The sequence below is a fragment of the Carassius auratus genome, chromosome 4 (genome assembly GCF_003368295.1).
Source record: "Carassius auratus strain Wakin chromosome 4, ASM336829v1, whole genome shotgun sequence".
In the NCBI taxonomy this organism is placed as follows: Eukaryota; Metazoa; Chordata; class Actinopteri; order Cypriniformes; family Cyprinidae; genus Carassius; species Carassius auratus.
Genome location: NC_039246.1, coordinates 14,878,960 through 14,903,922, shown reverse-complemented (window position 1 = coordinate 14,903,922; position 24,963 = coordinate 14,878,960). Strand labels below are relative to the sequence as shown.

At 38.9% G+C, this 24,963-nt stretch overlaps 1 protein-coding gene and 1 long non-coding RNA gene across 2 annotated transcripts; both read right to left on the bottom strand.

Annotated features, from left to right (window-relative positions):
* Positions 1 to 13,291: 13,291 nt before the first annotated feature.
* On the bottom strand, positions 13,292 to 16,036 carry LOC113060221 (leucine-rich repeat neuronal protein 3-like). The gene has a single exon (XM_026229123.1). It carries the CDS (start codon positions 16,002 to 16,004, stop codon positions 13,884 to 13,886), a length of 2,121 nt encoding a protein of 706 aa, XP_026084908.1. The 5' UTR covers positions 16,005 to 16,036; the 3' UTR covers positions 13,292 to 13,883.
* Positions 16,037 to 16,040: 4 nt separating this feature from the next.
* Positions 16,041 to 24,547, bottom strand: LOC113060225 (uncharacterized). The gene is made up of 2 exons (XR_003278216.1): positions 24,219 to 24,547; positions 16,041 to 16,331 (listed from the first exon to the last, which is right to left on the bottom strand). It is a non-coding gene; the product is annotated as an uncharacterized LOC113060225 (long non-coding RNA).
* Between the last annotated feature and the right edge of the window lie 416 nt (positions 24,548 to 24,963).

The following is a 24,963-nucleotide window of genomic DNA, read 5'->3' as shown; positions in this document are numbered from 1 at the left end:
AGTGGCTGCTGGCAGCGTATAATAATGCAGATTTGGCTCTTTCTTCCACAGTGTCTTTTCTGTCTCACATTAGTTTTGCTAAGAGGCTGCACTGCTCGACAGGGTTCAACTTTCATGCATATACTTTGAACACACTGCTGAATTTTATCAGCTGCATATTTTATCTCCACATGAATGCATTATTGACAACCGAAGGCTACATATAGTATTGAGCATAATGTGGCAGTGTTTAAGAGAATATAGATCAATAGCAATTTCCTTGTTGGTTTAATTTCTTTGTTCACAATTGTGTGAGTGGTGTTGTGCGTTTCAGACAGACGAGGATGTCTGAGGCATCTGTGATTTGCACAGATAATGGTTTGTATGTTTGAACGACAGTTTGTTAGATCTGTGCAATTACAGCAATGTATTTACCAGATGCATCAGTGGGCTAACAGCACCGTGAATTTGAATATTAATAAATGCACTCTGTCCAGCTTCTATACTGATTAAATGTTGACTTCTGACACCCACTGGAATTGAAATTTCTACATGAATCTGTGCACGTTTAAATAATACAAGCCAAATTGGCTTGATTTTTAGCTTGACTCAGTCAATAACTCCAATGTGCGCTGACCATGTGTTTTGCTCTGATGTGGAAAGCAGATCACCTTGCAACACCTGAGGGCCAAATCAGACCTGGGTGATGTGTTTGTACCTCGAATGAGAGCAGCGTTACTTAGACATTGCTGTCGGATTGATTCTGAGATATGAAATCGTGTGATGGCCATTTTGCTTTAGGGTTTTGAATGACGTGACTGGCTCTAGAATACATGGATCTTTTGCCTCAGTATAATGTGCAGTGAATATGATGAGTTTCTGTGAACAGAAATAAATGTTTTTTGATAGGTTTTGCCTTTGATCAGCTTCTTTAGTCTTCATATTACCATAAAGTCTCACATGATGAAAAGAGAGAAGTAATGAAAGTTATATCTGGCTAGAGCTTACAGGAGGTAAACCCTCTCAGTTTGACATAACCATGTTTTTGATATCTCCGAAGGCCAAATTTCACTATTCGTATCATCTGTAAGTGACGATAAAGGATAACAAGATGATTATAAGAGAGAGGACCGTTAGAGACTCAAGGTCTTGGTTGCTGACGCGCTTGGTCGCGTTGCCAGGGTAGACGGATGAAAGATTCGTCCCTATGTGACGGCGAATGCCTGGGGAAGATAAGCGCGAGACAACAAGAAATTCTCAGCCTGAAGGAACATGCAGGGCACGGAGAGACTAGGGACAGAGGAACATGCAGGTGTACCCCATTCATAAGCACCGCATGGAGCAACATGCACTCTTTTTAAGGTTTGGGGAGCAAGGAATTGAAAAGAAAGATCAATATGGTTCGTTTTGTTGAGGCAGCTTGTTTGTACAGAAACAAAGAAGATTATGAACAAACGAGCGAGTTGCACGCCCAATGCAGGGCACCCCAAAAATATCATTGCATTCATAAATAAGTGATTTTTTTTTATGCCTCCGAAACTTTTACGCTCAGAAAGCAGAAGAAAAAGAATTTCAGATGGGTTTCTTCCAACTTTCAAAGGATGGGTTTTGTTGCATTTCTCTTTGAATTATTAGGTAATGCCGAGATATGTTTGTGTTTTTATCAAACTGTTTCATTTGCGCTTACCTGCTGTTTTCTATCACAAGAGAGCCCAAACGATATCCCGACTCACACCCACTGTTTCTTCAACACCTCTCTATTCAATAATACTGGGACCTTGGCCAAGATGAGGAGCGACAAAGACGCAAATCTTTAATTTATGAATCGCAAATAATTCATGCATTCAAGCTGTCAAGAGTCCACCTTGAATTATTGTGCTTTGTGTTTGCAGGGATGTAAATAAACCACAACGCCCAGGACTGACGTGCGCCCTTTTTGTCTTTCAAGTAGATGATGTGTTTACCATTGGCTTCACGTGTGCCGTTTGTTCCCTGTTGTTCCCCGCAGTTTTTCTTTGTAATCGGCGTACAGGTTTGACAGCAGATCTCTTTGGACGGCGTAAACAAGCTGGAGTTTCAGATGTTTCTTTTGTGTCACTGCTGGGCTCCTTCCAGGTGTGTTATTGTGCTATTGATGCTTGTAGGGTTTCACCACGCTTATGCTGTATACCAAACCACATTGATTTGTAGAACTGCTTGCATATAAATGGGTGGAACCTTATTGGATTTGTTGGTGGTGGAATCACAAGTCTTGACTGAACTGAAAATGGAGGGGTGTTTAAAGCTTCAAGCTAGTCTTTTGCGCTGTCGGTCAAAAGATCAATATTATATTCATGAAAGAAGATGGATGTGTTGAGACATTTTCTCTGTGTTTTGCTTATTTATTTAGTTTTTTTTGTGATCTAAGCGTGGTTCCAAACATTGGTCCACTTTGAGATCTACCAAATCTGCTTCAAGCACTGCTTCCACTTCAGTTTTATTAATTAGGACCTCTACTTTTGTTATCTTCGGTTAAATGAAACCACAGGGTTACACTTTGTGCGAAGCACTGTTTTGATTGTACTCAAGGAGAGCGATAGTTACCTTCAAACGTCTGTGCCATTAAACCAGATGTGTAGCTAGCTATAAACATGTTTATGAGATCTAACTTACTCAGCAGATTATCTTCAAACATTTGCTTAGCTTTACAACAGATACTGAACAGAAAATGGGCCACAGAAGATATTTTACATGATGTACTTATGTTGCATCACAAATTGCGTTCTGAACATTTTGGAAATGTGAAAATGTGTGAAATGAATCTAGTAGCTAGAAGAATCTGTGTTGAAGTTTGTGTATTGTGTATAGTTTTCGGTCTTCCCCAAACATGCCATCACCAGATTACTGTATCTTCACAGTCTCTTAGAAATCTTACAGTGTTTTTTCACACATTTCGACCATGTTTTCCCAAACATGTGGGATCACTGTACAAGAATTATACGATTTTCCAGCTGTTTATATATATTTTGTATTTTTGTAGTTTAAAATAAATAAATAAAAATCACTGTAAAATATTTCCTTTTTCTGTTTTTTTTATGATATAAATAATTGTTTTGAGTTTCTAATTTTCCAGGTTTTCCATGACCTTGGAAATCTTGCTTACAAAATATTTTCTCTACAAATATTTAAAATCATCTGCAGAAAGCTATTGTAAATATTAATATTCATCAGTTTTCTCTTTTGATTTAACAGATAAACTTCTCCCAGATGAATAACTGATGTCATCTTTTTCCTGGAGACCATCAACTGAAGGTTCAACCTGGTGGAGGATAAATTTATAATTCTGTTAAACATGCCAATATAGAGCATTGGGCAGGGACTTCAAGCTTAATTGATGCAGTAAAAATGAGCATAAATGTCTTTATTGCACCTTTAAAAGCTGTTCCCAACAAAACTCTATGGTGCAGAGTGTTCAGTTAGCAGCTCACGGCCTCGTTCAGTCTCCTAAAGAGCCCCAGCGCTTCGGGGATGGCCTGACATTCTTGTGTAGCCCACGCCAGAATCAATACAACAAAGGTCATTTGCTATTCCAGTCATAGCCAGCTCCATTCCCACCGAACTGTATTTGATGCATACCAAAGATTCACACAATGACTGCACTCCTCTGTCATTATGCAAGCAACATGGAGCATCTATTCAGCAGAGAATAATGTCATTTAGTCATCTGTCCACTTGAACTCCAGTTTAGGAAAGAAGGGAATAAAGAGGTTGTTTATGTGTGTATAAGTGAATGCCGTTGCATTTCCAGAATATAGTCAATAAGTTAATTTTACAATGAACATTCTGTTTCTTTTAGAGGACATGCTGTGCGACATGTTGCAAGCTGGTAAGATATGCTGTGTTTTTGCATGTTTTGTTAGCTAAGAAGTTCGTTACAACACTGTTACCGCCTAAACTTAGTTCTCTCTCCGTGGGGATCAGGTGTGTACAAGTGTTGTTTCTCTAAGCTACTCTGACGACTTCTTCCACATGAACAGCCGATTCGCTTAGACATGATACTGATGTCATGCATCGAATGAAAAAGTAAAGCCGACTGGGGAGCAGCGGGAAGGCGAGGCTCTCACCATCTGTGCGAGTGACCTGCCAAACACAGGCTCATCATCATCATCACTCAAAGAGCCGACTGAAGGCACCTGACTACTCATTTGTCCATCTGCCAGTGCTGGACTGCCCTGGTTCTGGCACCCTTCAATTGGCCCACTGAGATGTCCATCATTGCAGCCAATCAAAAGCGAAATGGAACATTGTTGCTTGACTTGTTTAGGGTGTGATACTCTGTTGGTAGAGGTCAGGATTCATCTAAGCTGATGGCACATAGGCATATTTAGCGTAGCTTTTTAAACAGTATCTTTTAACGTTTTCATGATAATTGTAAAAAATACAGCTATTCTCTACAAGATGCATGTTCTAGGATCTAGATATTGAGTTATTTTTGCACTGAATTAAGTAATGGATCGCTAAATTACTTACATGGTCCATGCCGGGATGTATCACTATCTAGCATGCTATTGATTACAGGGCTAATTTAGCATGACATATTGCATGAAATATAGCTCAATTCAATTCTGAATCCCCTTACTACCTTGTTCAGTTCTGTTTAGGTACAAAGCAGCAGCAGCAGCGTCAGGTTGTTTGGCTAACGGCTAGCCTCGATGAATAATTCCCTTAGGGAAGAAAAATTATGTAGTGCTTGTTCAAAATAAGATTTCGATTGATTAGCTGACATTGCAGCAGGACAGGGTTGATATTCTTTAAAAAAACAAAACAAAAAAAACTCATGTTCTGTGCACTGAGAGGATTATCACAGCCTCATGAAGGGTCTAAGGTTAGAGATATAATAGGTTTACACACAAGTTCATCTGGATTCTGCGAAGCATCATTAAGTAAGCAAGGTCACAGGGTGCAGAGAAGAATGTCGAAGTCCTCATCATCCTAAATTGTTTAATCTGTCAGTTTCTTGAATCGCTCCTAAAGAGCACATTTGGCCCTACAGACCAGAGTTGGGAAAATTATAAAAAGTGGATACAAAGGCATGGGTGGAGTTGCTTGTACGCAGATTGACGTGGTGATTTCTGACTGCTTTATCATGATACAAATAAAAGGTTTGTTCATCCATGAGTGGAAATTGAGAAGGAATAAGGATGTATACCTACACACATGTACTGTCAGAGTCAATCATGCCCGTATTTGCCTTTTAGATTACGATGAGGACAGTATTACTGCTGCATGTTGCTGGGAAAACAAGAAAAGGTATTTTATGCTGTCAACTGAAGTGTGCAAATGAAAATGTCTCCAGTAGCTGAAGATGATTGAATCTGATGGCCAGTCAAAGTCCCCAAGTGTACTGCCTGATCAAACGCTATTGTTTTGCATTCCTTTGCTGTTTCCTATTCACATGGTAGTTGATTCTGATTTGTAGATGTGAAATGTTTCATAGGCCTGTCTGATACAGGGTAATTTATTTTTCTAAAATGTAGCTAAACAAGATTCAATCAAATGTGTATGATTCTTTCTTACATGTTTTTACAAGCACTATGGTCGTACCATGGTACAGTGATGGTAATACTAACTTACTAACTTAAGTACACAATAAAATAATGGTATTTTTTATGGATCAAGTTTAAAAAAAGTACCATTATTTTATAGTGAACTTAATGGTGCTCATGAATACCCTTACAAAAATACTTTGGTACTGTTGTTTTTTACTATTGTTTTTTTTTTGTTTGTTTGTTTGTTTTTTAACCCTGATTTTTTTCAACATAGTATTTTGGAGTACCATGATAGTTTTTTTTTCTTTTTCTTTGAAAGTTATTTATCAAAGTACCATGATATTTCATGATATTGATATAATTAATGCACCATTGTACCGCTACAGTGCATCTTGTAAGGTTATTCAGGAGTATTTTTACTCATTTCTTTCAGTTCTCATGGACAAAAATGATTTGTTTTAAGTCTGACTTCAAACAAATTGTTATTCTGTCATTGTCTATTTCTGCATTTTTATTTCTTTATTATAATTGTTTTGCTTGCTTGATGTGCATTTATGAACCTTGCCTGTCGATGGCAGCATTCGGTTCTGACAATGGAGCTAATTTCTACTCCCGGCCATCAGTATTTCTACATGGCTTACATAAAGGGCCACATAAATACGGTGCTGGCTTTGTTCTGCTGAGAAAGCACACTGCCTAGTAACATCACTCCAGATCGCTGGGATTGGTTTTGAAGTCCTTCAGCGCTCCATTGGCTTGCGGCTTACTGCTGTGTCGTGGTATTCAAAGCCTGTGCGTCTTTGTGACTTGAACTCTGGTGGCAAGTCATAGATCTGATGCTAGTTATTGCATCAGCATCATAGAATATGTCTAAGTAGAAAACTAGAAAAAGTAGGCCATGTACTTTTTAAATGGGGTGTTTTATAAGACGTGGAGCTGTACCAGTACATGACAAAGAGATTGTTTCAGAAAGTGCGTCAATATGATGTATTTCTGTTGGCGGATGTTGAGATATAATGTGGTTTGAGCTCATTTTGAAAAATAACCCCCTGGCGATCTTTCGTTCCTGTAGTAGTCAGTTCGAACAAGGCAGATCTGAGAACAGCAGCTCCTGACAGTCTCTACCTGGAGTGGGATGCTTTGGCTTTAGAGACGGCCATGTTCCTGATTGATTCCCCTCATTGGCTCTATGGATACACTCACACACACTCCAGTTGCCCAGCACGTCTCACTTCCATCCTGTTAACCCACACTGAAGGTTGGGTTGGAGAAAATTCTTCTATCTTTGTGGCTAACTGTATGATGGCATATATTAACATGCACCTGCAATGGCTAGAAAGCAGTCAGCTCAGGTCTGATGTTAATGATTGCACTGGCACGAGGCGCAAGGATCCATGTGTGATGAACCGGGCTCGCTCTGGTTATCACTAATGGCCTGAAAGACTTCAGAGAAAGGTGGACAGGTCTCATTAACACCAATGTTCTTCCAGAGGCGAAGTGCCTGGCAGACAACAGGCCTCTCCCTCAATGTAATTGATATTGGCAAACGAATGTGAATCCTGAATCTTGAGGTACTGGTTATTTCATCTAATAGGGCTGTTTTGAAAGGTCAAATAATTCCAACGAATATATCTTTTAAGAGAATTTGTTTGGCAGCTATTTACACAATTGAAATTCAGAATTGTCTGTGCATGATTTTGAGGTGTCTTGTAGATTAACTTGATGGAACCGACTGATCATTTTTGTGAGTGCAGATAAGCACGTGGCACAGACTGTCACCAGACAGAGCTGCTAACTACCAGCATGCCTCATCAGAATTGCAAAATAATCTAAATAGATAATTAATGTTGAATGCAATTATCATAAATATGAAATTGCAGTGCATTTTTAGCTGTGATCTGCTATAATTTGGCGGATTCATTTTATTTTGGATGAATGGAAGTAGCTTAAAAGGCAGTGAGAGAGGGAAGAAGAGTAAGGGAGAAATCAACAGAGGATAATGAACATCAAATACTTTTTTTCTGCAGCGCAGGCAATTGTTATTGTAGTTCTCAAGGAAGCGTGTAATGAACTGAGGGAATATGGCATTTTTAATCTTCTGGTGTGTCACAAGGAGCAGGGCTATATGGAATGCATAAGGTGTCAATGCACATGCTTCCAAGTTTCAGAGATGGAAATGAATGGCAGTTCTGATGTCATCCCACCTTGCATAAATGTATTAAAGGGATAGTTCATCCAAAAATAAAAATTCTGTCATTAATTACTCACCCTCATGTCATTCCAAACCCACAGGACCTTTGTTCATCTTCAGAACATAAGTTAAGATATTTTTGATGAAATCCAAGAGATTTCTGACCCTACATAGACAGCAGTGCAACTACCACATTCAAGGCCCAGAAAGGTAGTAAGGATCAGAGCTGTAATCGGGCCATAAAAGATAGGCCAGACAGGACCCGAGCCAGACAGGTTTCAACCCGAGCACGACAAGTAAATTTTGATTGAGAGCTTTTTAAAAGCCGAACCCGTTTACAGCCCAACATTATTCAAATGTGCGCACACACACACAGCTCTTTTGCCTTTTGTGATTTATACCTGTTTTAACATAATTTATTCATAACTAACGTAGACTAGACCACTTGAAAGTTGGAATAAAGAAATTAAATAAGTCCTCTGTGACATCTTAACATCTCAGCACTCTTTTTAACAAATTAAATTAAGATAAATTTTAAATTAAGATGGGTATTTGTCAATAATTAAGATAAAGGCTCTGCCAGATTTGCTTCGCCACTTGCAGCTGACATTTAATAAAAGAATAATGCCAACATTAGTGTAAATACTCTGTCCACATTATGCATTTAAGATGAATGTTTAGTTATCATTTGAAAAACCTTTACTCACAGAGATTAAGCCTACATGTTTTTGTGGAGGAAAATTATTGAATCCTGCGCTCACTGATGGTGCGTCATTATTCACTCATTATTCTCATTATAAGCATGGTCAAAACTTTTCCACACCTCAGACTTTGCTTTAGTTGCTGGTGCAACCAAAACGTAATTGCCAGAGACAAGCCTCTGCATCCTACACCTACTCAGCATCCATTTTCACATCTTTCTCTTCTTTCAAGCCCGACCCCGGCCCGAGTCCGCGTAAGATGATATAAATTCAGCCCAAACCCGACCGAACTCGTCGAGTCCCATCGGGTTCGGGCAAAGATCTTAAACTCTAGTAAGGCTATCATATGGAATATTTTAACAATGTCCTTACTGTACTTTTCACATTTTATGGGAATGGTAAAAATAATAATAATTACATTTAAAAATAAATCATGATTAAGGGATTTTCTCAAAATGGGTACAAACTTTCTTTTTAGATCAGTCTAACTTGTACTTTTTATTTCTATGTTTAATGTGACGTTATCAGGGCCATCGACATTGTGGTTTTCATGGACTGTGGGCATGACTATTATTTCATAAACACTATGGATCAAAAACACTTAACACTTTATTTGTTCTTTATATCTCTGATAACCAGGTTACAGTGCACTCCATTATTATTGGCACCCTTGGTAAATATGAGAAAAGGCAGCTGTGAAAATAAATCTGCATTTTTTTTATCCTTTTGTTCTTTCATTCGAAAAATCCACATAGTGCTTCTTCTCTTCAGTTCACCACACTCATTTTCTACAGGTTTCAGGTCAGAAGACTGGGACAGCCATGGCAGAAGCTTAATTTCACCCATTTATGTGTTGATTTTTATATTTGTTTTGGATTATTGTCCAACCACAGCCCATTATAAGATTTCTGACAGAGGCAGTCGAGTTTAGATTTTTTATCTTTTTGGTATCTGATTGTGAATACATTATGCCATGTATCTGAACATGGTGTCCAGGACCTCCAGCAGTAAAAGAGGCCCACAACATTAAAGATCCAGCGGTATATTTAACCCTGGACATGGGGTACTTTTTTATCCCTGTTTGTACTAAACCCATCTGGTGGATTTGATGCCCAAAACCTCTTTTTTTAGTTTCGTTATTGGTCATGGGTTTGCATGGGTCTGCTGTGGGTCATTGAGCCCTGGCTGGTAGATATACTTGTTCTTGTGTTGCCATCCAGATACATTTTCCTGCAGCTCTAAAGTGATAAGTCGCATTGCATTTATGACATGATTGACTCTAATTGGCAATGAGCAAAGATTGCAGTATTGAATTTAATAAACAACTGTATCCAGGTTTTATTGACCTCCATGGTTTTTCCTCTGATCCAGGGGTCAGTACTTTGAAAATGATGCTGGGACACATGCAAGTTCAGCATCAGGCATTAATGGTGAAAGGCTCGGAATTGGCTGAATTGTTTTACATTGGTGTTGCATAGCAACGGTGCCTTAAAAGCTACCCTGTGTATCGTCAGTTTGAAAAATGGAATACTGTGGATATTTGCTGTGTATACATTTTAAAATCACAAGGACCCCATTTACAGTATCCCTTAATGTGCCGTTATTATGTAATTCTAGACCGTATTGGTCTAAATTGGGCTGTCTCCATTTACTTGTGTGCACTCCAAGTATTTGCTGCTTTTTGCTTGTTATAAAAGAATGTATAAGCTGGCATAATTTGGAAGTGACGAAAACACTAAAATATGGGATTATTATACAGGACTATCTATGCATTTTTAGATACCATAGTGACATTTCAATTAATTCTGTACAAGTTTTTGACAAATGTATGCCATGCTATTTTCATTTTAAAATTTGACCTCAGAAAAGTAAAATTTATCCCTGAAAAATCTATTTAATGGGAGCAAATTTAATTCCTTAATAAAGAATTTCTATTTCTACAATAAATTTCTGACACTGGTCGTGACCATTTTTCTTTCCAGCACCCATTTGAGAAATCTCATTTATTGTCCATCTCTTTGTGTGCAGACATGAGTGTGAATAGCTCATTAGCCCAACCATTGATTGGGCTTCTCAGCTGCATTTGTGAAATTCTTTTCCACAAAGACACGGGCTAAATGGCAAAGCAATCGATCAATAATCAGGAAAGCAATGATCCATGCCGGAATCTGAGTGCCAAATGGCTAAAAGGCTCCCAAAGGAATCTGACGTTGCCCTCATTTTCACTCTGAGGTCTTAGGAACAGAGGACTGTTAATGAGCCATAACAGGACTGACTGTTTTTGGTATGATAAATGTTACTGAGGTGAAACTTGAAAGCTTGTCAAAATGAAATAACAGGTTAATGCCATTTGAAAACATAGAGATTATAGTTGTTAGCATTTTAACGGTGCATCCAAAGAACTACTGTGTTTTTGATGATTGCTCATCTGTGAGTAAAACATTTTGTTATCCTCATGACAAATGCATCTGGTGGCTGTGGTGCTCTTATGGGCAAGAAACATATCTGTCTTGACATTTTGTCTCTCCAGGAAATGCATTCAGTGTGGTCACCACCCAGAATTTAATACTGCCTGGTTAAATGCAAGATTGTCTTCCAAGGGGGAAAAAAATTTACCTAAACTGCATTTTGTGTAAAATGTAGTATGTCAATAAATTACATAGTAGTAAATAAAAGATATTTCAGTGTGAACAGTGTAGTATAATTTTCTTAACATTTTAATTTTGCCCCTGCATGATTACAGGGAACTAGTTAGCACTACATCACACATTGTTTTATATTTATTTTAATGGGGGTTGCGGCACAGCCTTATTTTGCGGGCCAGATAACATCAGGGTGAGCTCACATAGATTATAAGTGCTATAATTATCCAAATCCCGGGGTGCTTGTTAAATAAATTAAAATTATTGTTGTCATTTCAGTTTTTTTTATTGCAGCAGAGACCTGTAGCAAGAAAGGCCCAAGTACAAGTATGTAGTTTTTAATAGGGCAATAACTCCGATGTCCAGCTGGGTTTGGCTCAAAAACAAACAGAACTATTGGATGGTTAATTTCTCCTTAGTGAGACTACCTAAGCGAAAAAGACTGTTGTTAGGATTTTTTTCCTGCATATGTTTTCAGGCATTATGGAATTGAATTTGTCTTAGACAGTGTAGGTAGCTTGTTCAACAAAAATCTGTTTAGTGGAATAGAGGAGATCTCATTGTTAGGCCCCTAAAGCTTTTAAAATCTCTCCTACTCCTTTCTTAATAAAAGTTATTATCTGTAAATGGTTTCAAATGCAGACAGATGAGTTCTTATATAATGTTTGATGGCCTTGGAGTTCTTTTATCTGTGTGAGGTACAGGGAAATATATTTGAGGATTCATCACGTTTAATTTTGTTTTGTCCAACATTGTGAAATGTTGCTGATTCCATTCATTCAGAATCTATTAGTTTTAAAATAGATATTTTGCATAATTAGTCATTGAGTTTTTACTTTTGTACCAATGCTTTCTATCTGTTGCAGGCTTATGTGGTTTGCCATACATCTGCTACAATGTAATTTTTCTTATGATGCAGTACAGGTATACCGTATGGTGACCTTGTCTGTATCTGCAGAAGCACCTCAACCTGCAATATGACTGAAAAGGGAGGGCAAAGGCTTGTGGATTTCAGTCTGCCTGAACAGTGCCAGCATAGAGTTTGAGTTATAATTTAGCTCTCCTTGTGTTTGACTGATAGCCGGCCTCTAAAAGGCTTGTCTGCACTGCTGAAAGCCTCGCTGATGTATGAGCATGACTGTCTGACAAATCCTCCGTGTCAGTCAGTGGCTGACGAGCATTTGTCATGTTTGTAATTTTTTGGGTTGTGAGTCTGTGCTGGATCTTAAATGGAGCAAATACAATGTGATTCTTTGCAGCTGATTCGGTTGTCTTGACTTGAACCAGGCAGTTCCCTCTTTATGCCAATGGAAGAATAGTTCTCCAGAAAAAATTTTTTGTCATTTGCTAACACAAGTTTAGCAGAACGTCTAAGCTGTTATTTTCCAAACAACATTTAATTTATTATTCATTGCTCATTTGCACTGCCACATTTTCCATGTTGACTTGTTTTTGTAGGCTTGACAGTGTCTATTCCTATTCACTTATATTGCACAGGTAAGAGCACCTTGGAGATCATGCTAACCTTCTATTGTGTTCTGCAGAAGAAAAAGTCCTATGACTTTGGAAAAACATGACAACATGAGAACATTCATTTTTAGATTAACTATTCCATCAAGACATGTTTGTTAATCATGGTAAGGCTTTTCCCTAGAACTTAGATCAGTAAAAATACTGATTCCACCATGAGAAGAAAAAAATGCTGACATTTATTTAGTTTTGAAATTACCTTGAGCACATTGGTCTCATTGACTAATGTGCTTAGGGTAGAACAGACAGCACAGTCAATGTAAAAATCGCTTTTTCACACTCAAAGCAAAGACGCAATGCTTTAAACCATGTTTATGCTAAAAATACTCAATATATTATTTGCACAAATTTGCATGTGAGGCTGGAATCATGGCTCTGTTCTCCAGGGATCTCTCAGGAAACCATTATAAGTAACATTCAAAAGTGTTTTTTTTCCTCACTCTCGCTATCTCTCTCGCTTCCTTTCTTTTTTTCTGGTCTAAGATTCAGGAGTAGGCACTTACCCTGTCATGATCAACCTTCTGCAATTTATGTCTGAGAGATGCTTTTAAAGTGTCTGCATTCAACAACATCCAGTCCTGATAGTAATATAATCAAATATAATATACATTTATGTATATAGATTCCTTAAGATGTACATTTGTGTTTTATTCAGCAAATGACTAGTCTCGTTACTTAAGTTGTATCTTTCATACTGCAAGTAATTCACACTTGTTTGTACTGGCTGGCTACTGCACAGAAGATACCTGTTACATTTCTGGATAGAATATATAACAATTTTAGGCATGAAAAGACAGATCTGCTTTTAAATAGAAAAACAACATAATTCATCAAAAGTCATAATTAAATCATAATCACTGTAATCATCTATTCTACTAGATTTCCTTCTCAACAAACCCTCGGGTCCCTAACACACCTATATGGTTGTCGTACAGCACAGACGGTATTGCTTGGGACCACAAGGACTGTTCCACTACTCTTTACACATTTAACAGTCAGGTATGAGAAACAAAACCTTCCTGATATCTTAATATCATCTGTTTTCAGTGAATAAACTAGAAATATCGCACTGCATATTTTAGCAGCAAGTCTCTGCCTCTCGCTAGTTAACCACTGTTCCACTGCCACTTGCCACATCTGACAGCTCATGATGAGGGGCTATAGAGCTAGTTATAGATTTTCAGACATCCCTTCCATTTGAATTTGATGTCTGTATCAAGGCAAAAAGATAAATGGCAAGTTGGAAAAGCAAGTTCTCCGCTCTTGCCTTGTCAATTTGCTTTTAGTTTGTGTGGTCCTCTGCAAGTGCAGCTTAAAATGCATTGTCCAACACATTTATGACTGTGGCTTTCACCTCAGAAGCAGCTGGCATTCCTTTCCCAGAAATCCAGAGCCTTGTAAAGGGAGACTGCTGGCTGGTCTCAGACATCAGAGCCATTTTGGAAGGGTATCGGTTCAGTTCTCCATAAATGCAGTGGTTCCTCATAAAGACATAAATAAGAAAGCAAGCCACTGAGATCCCAATGAAAAGCACACCAAAAGCAGCAATCAGCACCATGTCCCACCTCTCAGAGTCCTTTATGTCTTGTTCTAATCCTTTAGTCAGGACATTGATACATCTGCTGTCATGTTTATGATGGATGCTGTGAATGTCCACACACACTTTGTACTGTGTAGCAGGGCTGAGATGTGTGAGATTATATACAGTCACGTCAGATGTTACCCTAGCTGTGAAAGCCACAGTTGGATGGTTTGCAGTGGGCATTGTATACCACTTAATGTTTGGTGCCAGGCTACCATGAGAGGCATTCCAGGATATTAACACAGAGTTGGCCTGTACAGATTCAATGTTGACATTCAATGAGTCATTGACAGGTTGTGGGAAGTATCCATTTACCTCCACTGAGACAGATTTCAGGTCTGCCCCAACAAGATTGTGTGCCACACATGTGTACAATCCAGCCTCGCTCTCAGTGATATCATAAATATCAAGTGTGCCTTCAGGGTGCATATAGAATCTTGCAGAAACAGCATTTGGGATCACCCTTCTCCCTGACGGAGTCACCCAGTATATGTCTGGCTCAGGTTCAGCAAAGGCACGGCAGTGAAGAGACATAGATCTCCCTCTTTCCACACTGATTTGTGTGGGGAGGCTTTCTGAAGAGATGAGAGGCAGACAGATTTCCATCATCTCTCTGAAGTGAACCTGCCGCACGTGCTGACCTTCATACTCTGGAGGTTCCACACAAAACAGGGAATCAGGCTCCATGAAGCGAATGTTTGTCTTGTTCATGTTCATCCATCGTACAACACAGTCACAGCGGATGGGGTTAGAGTGCATGCTAACCTCCCGGAGATTTGGGAGGGACTCCACTGTTATCCTGTGGAGGGCACTTAAAGCATTGCCATTTAACATTAGAGTTTCCAACCTAGGCAGCCTATAGAAAGCATTTGGATGTATGTAGGAAAGTTTGGGGTTGTTGGTGGCTTCGATTTTGGTCAGTTCTGGGAGGTTGTTCAGGGCAAAACTATCAATGGACACCAACTCAGGCATGCTGTTAATGCCCAGCTCCTTAAGATGGAGCATGTCCACAAAGTCACCCCTCTGAATTCGCCCAATGGGATTCTTATTAAGATCCAAAAACTTGAGGCTCTTCAGATGCCTGAGAGCACCATGGGGTACCTTAGGGAATGTATTATCATAGAATGAGATACTCTCAAGATTGTCAAGTCCCAGAAGTGAGTCATCTGGTATCTGTGACAGGTTCATTCTAGTAAGAACCAGGCTACGAAGGTTTCTCAGAGGCTTGAAGTTCATATCCTGAATAGAGAGGACAGGATTTTCCCCAATCATTAGAATTTCCAAATTTGGTAAGGGTTCAAACCATTCGCTTTTTATACTCTGAAGTCGGTTGGAGTTGAGGTGAAGTCTCAGCAAACTCTGAAGTCCACGAAAAGCCTCAGGAGAAATGAGGGAGATAAGGTTATGATTTAAGTAGAGCTCCTGAAGGTTGGTCAGTTGAGAAAGGCTGTTGTCTTGTAGGGCGCATATCCAGTTCTCCTCCATGTGTAGGGATAAGAGTTGAGGGAGGTGGCCAATATTGACATCACTTATTGATGACAGGTTGTTTTGGGAGAGATCAATCTCAGTGATGTTTGGCAGGTAATCCAATGGGTGCTCAATCTTAGCAATGTTGTTGGTCTGCAGTAAAACGACTTGTGTATCAGATGGCAATCTCATGGGCAGGTCAAAAAGTCCGAGGTCATTACAGTCAACAGTGGGAGCCTCCATATAGACAGAGCTAGGGGAAAACCAGGGTCTAATCTCACATACACAAAGTTTTGGACAACTGACTCTCTCTTCTGTAGCAAGAACCAAGGTAGTCACTGCAAGACCCAGTAGCAAATAATCCGCGAATGATATGTCCTTCATATTGGCACAGTTCCCACCAGTTAGTAGTTGGTCCTTAAAAATTTTGTGGCAAAAGCACTTCACTTCAAAAAATAATCAACCATTTGTGGTGATCACTTCAATCCAACAGAGGGCCTTCCCTAGGCCCTGACTGATGTGCTGTCAACAGATGCGATGTCCCGTCTCCCGTAATTCAGATTGAAGGTGGTGTATGCAATTTTACTGGTTGGGCAGATAAAGGTAAAAAGGTCACAATCAGGTAGCGGTGGTTTCAGTTAGGCAGAAGCAAGGTCGTTAATTTCTTTTAATAATACAGATGATGCCATCATCAGCCTAATCCACTTCTACCTGAAGAAAATAAGAAGAAAGAGATGAAAAATATTAGCATATAATTACCGGAAAAATGCAAGGGCATCACTAAGGCAAGACAGAGGCATGCTGACATTTACAAAAGCCACATTAAAGCCCTGTGATGTCTGCTGACATTTTATTCAGCAGTACCTTGCACGCTAAGCCTTTGACATACGGATACGCATGTCCTTCACCTTGGATATTATTTTGGGATTCTGAAGCTGAAGCTGAAAAATGAGTGAATTATGAAGCTTAGTATGTTTGACATATAGGCATTAATATGGTTGCTTTTTTTTTTAAGGGTAGATTCGCCAGACGCAACTCACCATGATGAAATTTTCTAGCCATATACAAAAAACATTCTCACTATACTCCACTATACTGAAAATATCACAATTGGCTATAAGCAACATATACCATGCCCTGAACACAAGATATTTAAATGGCACATTAGGTCTCAACATTACTTTTAAAAAAAATTTGTTATTGTTCCACTGTTAAAATTAACTCTTTGGTGTACTATGTGGAATGCTGATGAAAAATTAGCAATTCTGTTAGAGCTGTCCGTATCACCAGGGTTACTATGAAATGTGCCATAGCCAGAATGCAAGCAAGCAAGACAGACAGAAAGAAAGAGTCTGTTCCATCACACGATCTATCATCCCTCTTTTCAACTTCAGTGCCTAAGGAAGGTGATGAAGTGAGGATACCACAGAAAGTCTTCAGTAAGCTTCACAGATGAAGAAACCCAGAGTTCATCCCTCAAAGCTCTGTGGAGGTGAGAGTGTGTTTTTTGGTTGAGTAATTGAGGGGGCGAAATATGTGATTTTCCAAGGCAACAAGATTATGCATTAATCCAAGAACACTCAGAAAACCCTTCAGTACAGGAACCTTTATGATGAATAATATTTGCAGCAACAAAATCAGTTTGAAGTACATTATATATAGGGTCTTCCCCAGATCAGGTGATTTCTGTCTGGGTGGGGGGTTACTGCACCTGTTTTGTTGTCTCTCTATCGCCAAAGTGTACTTGTGTTGTAAACAGAGAAGCTAGGAACTACACTGAATTGTCCCATAGACAACAACCATCACATTGTTAATAAGCCTAATGAGGACTTTTAAATGTAGGTGTTTATTACACCTCATAGATGGGCCGCTACTCTCACAGTGGTTGGAAAATGGCTGTTTGACAATACCTGTGTCAGCCATAAATACTGGAAAATGCATCTAGTTTTCCTGACTGACACGAATGGCCTATTTTCCTGACGTGTTAAATGGAGCACTGCTCCTACAGCACCTGCATGTTCTCTCTAATAGTGCAGGTTCACTACTAATGCAGGGCGTAAGCATGCTTGTCTGTTGACAACATAGCATTAATGTGCAATAAATGAAACTGCAGTTTGTTTTTATTCTAATCTTTAGTCTCTTCTTTTAAATTGTGATAGTTCTGGATCCCTGATTTTCCAAGATATTAAGAGTATTAAGATATTAAAATTATTATTTAGTATTTAAAATTTTTTTGGAATTATGATGTATTTAGGAGAACTGCTCTGGCGACCCACGTAGAATGTTTTAGCCTTCTTTCTATTTTCTGTTGTGCAGGAATGTTTTTTCATCTTTCCCTTTTAGATAAGGTCATGCTTTTGATGCAGGGCCAGAGTTTCACATCGTGAACAGGACCATTTAACAATGCATAATAAAGGTGTAGTTCAATGGGGCATGAATAATTTTGCACTGCTATGAGTGTGTTAAATCAAGGTTTCCATAGTCAACAGCATCATCTCAACAGTTTTAGATTTCTGTACATTATTTCAGAATGTAATTATTTAGCTACATAAAAAAAAGATTAATGGAGTAATTTTAGTCATTTTAAGACTACAAAATCGATACACTATCCTCCAGAAATAATCATGTTAGAGCACTAGTTTCTGTGATGGCAAATAATGTCTTTTTTTTGGGGGGGGGGGGGGGTGTTATGTCTGGCTCATGATTGTGTTCTGGAGGCTGTTTCTGTTAAGAGTATCTACAGAAAACACTCCCAGGAGAGGGAGCTGTACACTAATACAACTAAACCTGTATTAACCTCCAATGATTCTGTAACTGCAATAAAGGTATTGCGCACCCATTAAAATTTCCAGTCAAAGACAAATGAAGGAAATTAGGCTTAACCCTGTTAAGTGTAGGTGAGAACCTACAAACGTAAGAACTTAGAACAACACCGTTGCTCATAGAGCTTAAGTGCCAATACCTTGCATTGTATGCCACACTTTTAGAGACAGAGAGAAATGCAACTAATACCAGAGAAAATGGAATTTCAAGATGGATGCCTCTAATCACTGTCCTGATGTACTGCAGAGTCAGTCAACGAAATTGGAGAGAAGAGGAGTCAGAGAATCATTCCCGCTATTATTTGTCAGACATGATATCACAGAGCTAGCTAGCATCATCTTGATTGGGCTTGTAAAATATAGTGGCATGTTTGAATAAATGTGTCCAGTGGGCAGAAGCCCTACTGACCCTGGGAAGTAACTCAGGCTGAATGGTGGCAGCCCGGCTCCTGTGTTTGCTTTGGGCTGAGTTGTTTGAGATAGGCTGTAAATCTTGGGCTGGGGACTGATAACTGAGCTTGTGGTCCCCTTAAACCCCAAGTAAGTGCCTCTGCAAACTGGAAAATAGCTGTTTTTAAATAGGGATCCACATACATTAATGCTTCAATCTTTAAGAATCGGCTAAAAACACATCTCTTCCATCTTTATTTGACCCTCTAACTCTAGCACTCTCTATTCTAATTCTATTTTTTATAAGAAAAAAAACTTGCACCTTTTAGAGTTGCACACTATTTCTAAAAATAGCAAATACAATAATGTATTTTGATTTTATTGTTTTATTCCTTACAGGTCTCAAGCCACCTCTACCTAGCCACTCCATCTCCAGGTTATTTTAAGCTAATTATTATAAGCACTATAAAAAAAAAATAAAAAAAATATATATATATATATATATATATATATATATATATATATATATATATATATATATATATATATATATATATATATATTGGGTTAGAACATAAAAGTAACATTTAACTGACCAGCAAGCTTACATGGTTGTTTGAAATGCATAGGATCCCAGGTGTAGCTGTAGGCTTTTTTTTTGCAGTTAAACTTCTGTCAGACAGATCGCATGTACAGAAAGTAGGGCAGAGGTGGAATTGCTTCCTGTAGAAATAGCCTTTTGTATTATAGAGATGATTCAGAGGAAATATTGTTCAAATGGTCTTGAGAATTTTTCTCGCTCATTCATACAAATGTCTACAGAAAGACACCCCTGCTCTTAAACCTATGCTCTAGCTCCTCTTTGTGTTTCACTTAAGCTCTTATTTTTCCCCTCCTCTCTTCACATGCTCTGTGTAAGCTGTTCTCTCAGACCAGGAGAAGACGCAAAGGGCCTAGGTGCCAGCCAGTTTGCATAGGCTTCTCAATGGGTGGCATAGTCTGTTTTGATGCTCCTCCCCCTGCCCTGTACTTCATTGATTTGCCATTACACTATTTTCAAGGTAAGGGAAGAGTCCATTAAACAGGCTTTGCTTTGCAATGTGTGTGCATAATGAAGTTTCCAGTGCAATGCTCAAGGAATGTTTCCCTTTGCACCTGCTCCTATGTGCTCACAAAATCAGCACAGAGTCGACAGTTAATGCAGAATCAATGTTCCAAATTAACCGATGGACCCCACAGGTTACAGCTTTTCCACTGCCGTCGTTTGTTTCCCTCAATGAATTCAAGTGTAAATGAACAATTCTGGTATTTTGTAACTGATTGTTTGATGCTGATTTGCTCTATTAAGAAAATTTAGTTTGTGCTGATCAGGGGCGGAGCCAGAAGATGTAAACATTCGGGGCTTAGCCCAAACCTAGGGGGCTGCAGGGGTGTTTTTTTCCCCCATTTATGTCAGCTAAATGCACTATTTTTCAGGCTGTTTGAGATAACAGAATGCCTAAAAATCTATACACTATCTGGGAAATGATGGTTACTCAGAAAAAAAAATATTCACCCAGTAGAGCCTACAAACTATTTTGTATTTAATTGTTCTCCAGCTATATTTCTCAATTAATCTATCTTCTTATCCCACTAATGTGCCGAGAACAGTTGTAAAACATGCCCTGAAATAACTTAGCATTTGATACATTGGGATATATTGCTTTTGAATCAGGCGGTTAGTCAGTGAGCTCGCTGCGACGGCGGTGAAATAAAAAGCCCACCAGCCCCTAATGACAACGACGAAGAAGATGATTTATATTCTTCTTCGTTAGTTTTTATCAGCAGTTGGCAAACAAGCGAAGTGATGCGTGATGCTTTACCGTCCGCCACAACGCACAGTAATAGAGCTTTTGTTTCTTTTTTTTGCCGCTCCAGTCTGAGAGACTGAGAGGAAATGAAACAAAGTTGAAGTTATTTTAAAAAAGCTAAAAGATTCGGGGCTTTTGACAAAACATTCGGGGCTTAAGCCCCATTAGCCACCCCCCCGCTCCGCCCCTGGTGCTGATATAAATTAAGCTGAAGTAAATATCAGTGCTTGCAAGGCAGGAAAAGAACAGTAGTGATGTACTAAAGCACAGGTTTTAATATTTGGTTCTGTGCAAATGAAATTCCAGATCAGAGACACTTTTGCTGTTGTCATGACACTCAGCATGCATCTTATTTTATTTATTATTTATTGTCTCTCGGCTGTGCATGGGACCTCAAACCCAACGCAACACCATCTTTACCAAGTAACACCGTGTCATAACTATATGCAACACAATAAAAGGTATCTTTTCCATGTTTATTTGAGTTTTTGTCTTAACAAGCTGCAATGCCAACATACAAAATTTCTCATTTAGAAACGGTTTCTATTCCTGCGATGTCGCAGCTGGAAGATAAATGTGTCTAATATGAGTTTAAATATCATATTTCGTGATCTTATAGCCATACTAAAAGCATCAATAAATAGTTCACCTCAGATCTTGAAGATCAATTAAAGCAAAGATGACCATTAAAACTGTGAACCAACAAGAGTATTTCTTGACAAAGATGTTATCAGTCACTCAGTATGTACATTTAATGATGTATCCATTTCGTTGCCAGACCAGTGCACTTCCAGAGAGAGCCCGCCCACACACGCTTCTGAATGGCTGTGACATTTGATTGATTCTGTTGCGTCGTGGTGTCGTGTCGACTTCAAACTCTTAAAGAGATCTAAGGACAAAATTATTTATCGTCAGTCACTACGCAAATAGTTGCAAGGTGGAAGGACAAATCACAATTTGTTTTGCAAATATTAGAGTGGATTTTGAATAGTAAACATCAATTACCTTTTTTTATTTTAATATTAGGCTAAATACGTGGGGAAGAAAGTAAAAAGGGGTATATCAATACAGTTCTACCATGCAAGCACTACTTCAATGTATTTATACATATATAATTTAATAACTCCAACATTACATTCTCATTGAGTTTTAAGAGTTTTCCAGAATTCCAGAAGGTTCCGAATATGCTCTGTGAAAATTATGACTCATATCGATATAACCACATTGGTCATCCAGAGACATGTAACGTTGCTATTTGCTCTAACATGCATAACCCAGCACGAGGAAAAAATACCGTGCACAATGAGCAGAATAATTTCTTTACTAAACTACACTATACAGTATATGACAAATCTAATTATGGAAACCAATCAAATCTCCCCAGGGTACAAATACAGCATTTCACTCTAATTGGGCCTGATTGATTGAAAGCATGTTCCCAACAGCAAGTGTCAGTCATACTATTGGTGTAGCAGTGTATGGTTTATTGTGTTATAAACATGTCTAACTTGACTTTTTAGACACAATGAGATCCCAGTTCTCACAGTATGCGCTCTATACTGCACCGGATGCCTCTACTACAGGTATAAGTCTAATCTAAGAACAGATGGAGAGCACAGCAGTGCTTCTCAGATGGTTCTGCTCTGTTTACTCGTGAAAACACAGATAGCATATGCTGCTATCATATTCTCTTATTAAAGTCTATATTTTGAAACAGAACTAGTCGAGGCTTTTGCAACAATGAGACAACGTGGAGTGTGGCGACCTTTTCAACAGACCGACAGAGTGTTCCCTGCCTTAGATTTTTCTTTTTTTTTCCTTATTTGTTTTAGACATGGCAGGTACAACTACACAAAAAATATATAGCTCTAAATATAAATTCCTCATGTTTCTGCATGTCTTCTATATTAAGATATTATATTAACATTTCCATTAATGCATTTGGCAAAGGACCAAAGTGACCCTCAGTGCAATCAAGGTATGCTTTCAATGAGAATTAAACCCATGATATTAGTGTGGCTAGCATTATGCTCTGCCAGAACATGAAAGCAGTTTAATCTTTCATTTGTTTGATGAAGTGTTAAGCTAATGAAATGCTACACTTGCTATTTTTCAACACTCATGTTGTGATGTTTTGTTTCGAAGCCCACACCACTTTGCAGTGACAATGCAGGCTTGCATAAATTGGATTTCAAACCACACATCCACCATTGATTTGTGCTTCAAACTGTTTAGTATGACGCAACGATCAGAGAAAGCAATTTTCCAGCACCTCGTCATACAAAGAGGTACTAAAATCAGTTAAACACTCCAGTGTGCTCACAGAAGCCGCGTCTGAGAGATCCTTAATATCAAGGGTTTTACTTATTGTCTGTTAATTAGTGCAGCCATCGAGTGGCCCATGTGATTACATCTGTGATTAAGAATTGCCTGCTCAGGTTTTTAGACCTCTTAGGAGTTTGGAGAGTTTGGCATGAAAGAGACTCCAAGGACACAAATTGGTTAGAGTGTATTGTCTACCAATAAGCCACAAACATTTTCGCTTTGCAACAAGTCAGTGGCCTGGCATCAGTGAGGGGCAACTAGTAATGGCAGTCCCAGGCCCTGTGATGGTCCCACTAAGGTCCTCTATGGGAAAGCCCAATCTTTCCATATTTTTATTTTGCCCGTGAAACCAAGTGATCTAATTGGTATCTGCTTGCTAGTGGAGGATCATATATGGATATTTATGTGATGCATTTTTTTTATATCTAAATACTTTAATATTTTTCATTTTAATAATTGAACTGAGTTACCCCAAATATGTGTTAAAACAATGCATGCATTGCAAACACATAAATACTATTTGCAATCCGTAAGACAACCTCTGACTTGTGTTTTAGAAAGTGCAATGCCAGTCTGCAATGATTCCTAACCGCGTCCATATACAAAGAAGAGAAACTCGCTGGTTGTGTGATTAACAGCTGGGGTAAAAATGTCATCATCTGCATAGGAGGTGTTTTGCTGTGGACTGTATAAATTAGGCTGAAGCAATGCATGCAGATCAGACGAATGGTTCAGAATCACAATGCCTCCATTCAAAGTGATATACATTCATTTAACGATACTTACTGTACAGTGGATGCTCGAGGCGACTGCATTTGAAATTCATGTGCTATAGGGGTGCTGTAGAACATCTTGGACGGCAACAGGGTGATTTAAGGGACATTGAGAACAGCCAGATGCAAGACTGCCTGTGGCTATTCGTCCAGGACGTGCCTTGTGTCCAAAAAAAATATGCATGACAAACTGGAGCACTGAATTCTCAGCAACAGGAATTCTGTGCTCCAGGTTGGCATGGCTATTTATTCGACTACCTACGTGCTTGTTATCCATTTCCCTCCATGTCTGCTTCTTCACGGTCGTTTTGCAGTAAACTAATCACTCTGACGCATATTCTCTCAACTTGAATGTGGATGATCATGCAGTGAAAACCAACTAAGGTTAATATTTATCAACCAAATAGATGAGGTGGATCGGAAAATGTTCAAACTTACCGTTTCAACATAAGTCATTCCGGTCAATTAAGCGGCATGTATTCCGTTCATCTAGCGCAATGCTCCAGAGAGCGGAAAGCCCGCGCCACGCAAATGAAAATAAGCGCGCGCCGTCTTCTTTTAACGCAGATGGATAAATAGTAGCGTGTCGCACTCCTAACGTTAAGATTTTGCCGTGCGAATGAGGCAAAATCCACCAGGTGAGAGCCGTCTGGAAGCTTTTTAGAGTCCCTCGCACTGACAACCTCCTCCTTCCTCCGCGTTCAGAGGCGCATCTGCAGCCGCTCGTTCGGTTGTCACATTGACATGCCGCTGTCTGCCCAGCGGTCATTAATATCGGAACAGCCCCTGAGTCTCAAGAGATCAACCAATAGCGGCGGGGCGGAGAGAAACTCTCGCAGCTGATTGGCTAAACAGCCGCGTCTGTCAGACAAGAACAGTTGAAGAAATAAGGAGAGGCAGAAGAAAATGGATAGATAATATGTTGATATTAATTTCTGATTGCGTCTTATTTTGGGGTTGTTGTTGTTTTGTTTTTCAGATTTTTTCTCTGAGAAAGAGTATGAAAGATCATCGTGTATTTATATAGTTTTTAAATTAATATAACCTCACGTTTAAAGCATAATGTGGAGGCAAACCAGTGCTAGTTGTCACACTTGGACACTCCAGTGAATATTTCTGGTTCCAGTGAATAGGTTCTCAGTCTTGACTTACAAAATTAGTGCATATTGTTATTGTTTGTTCC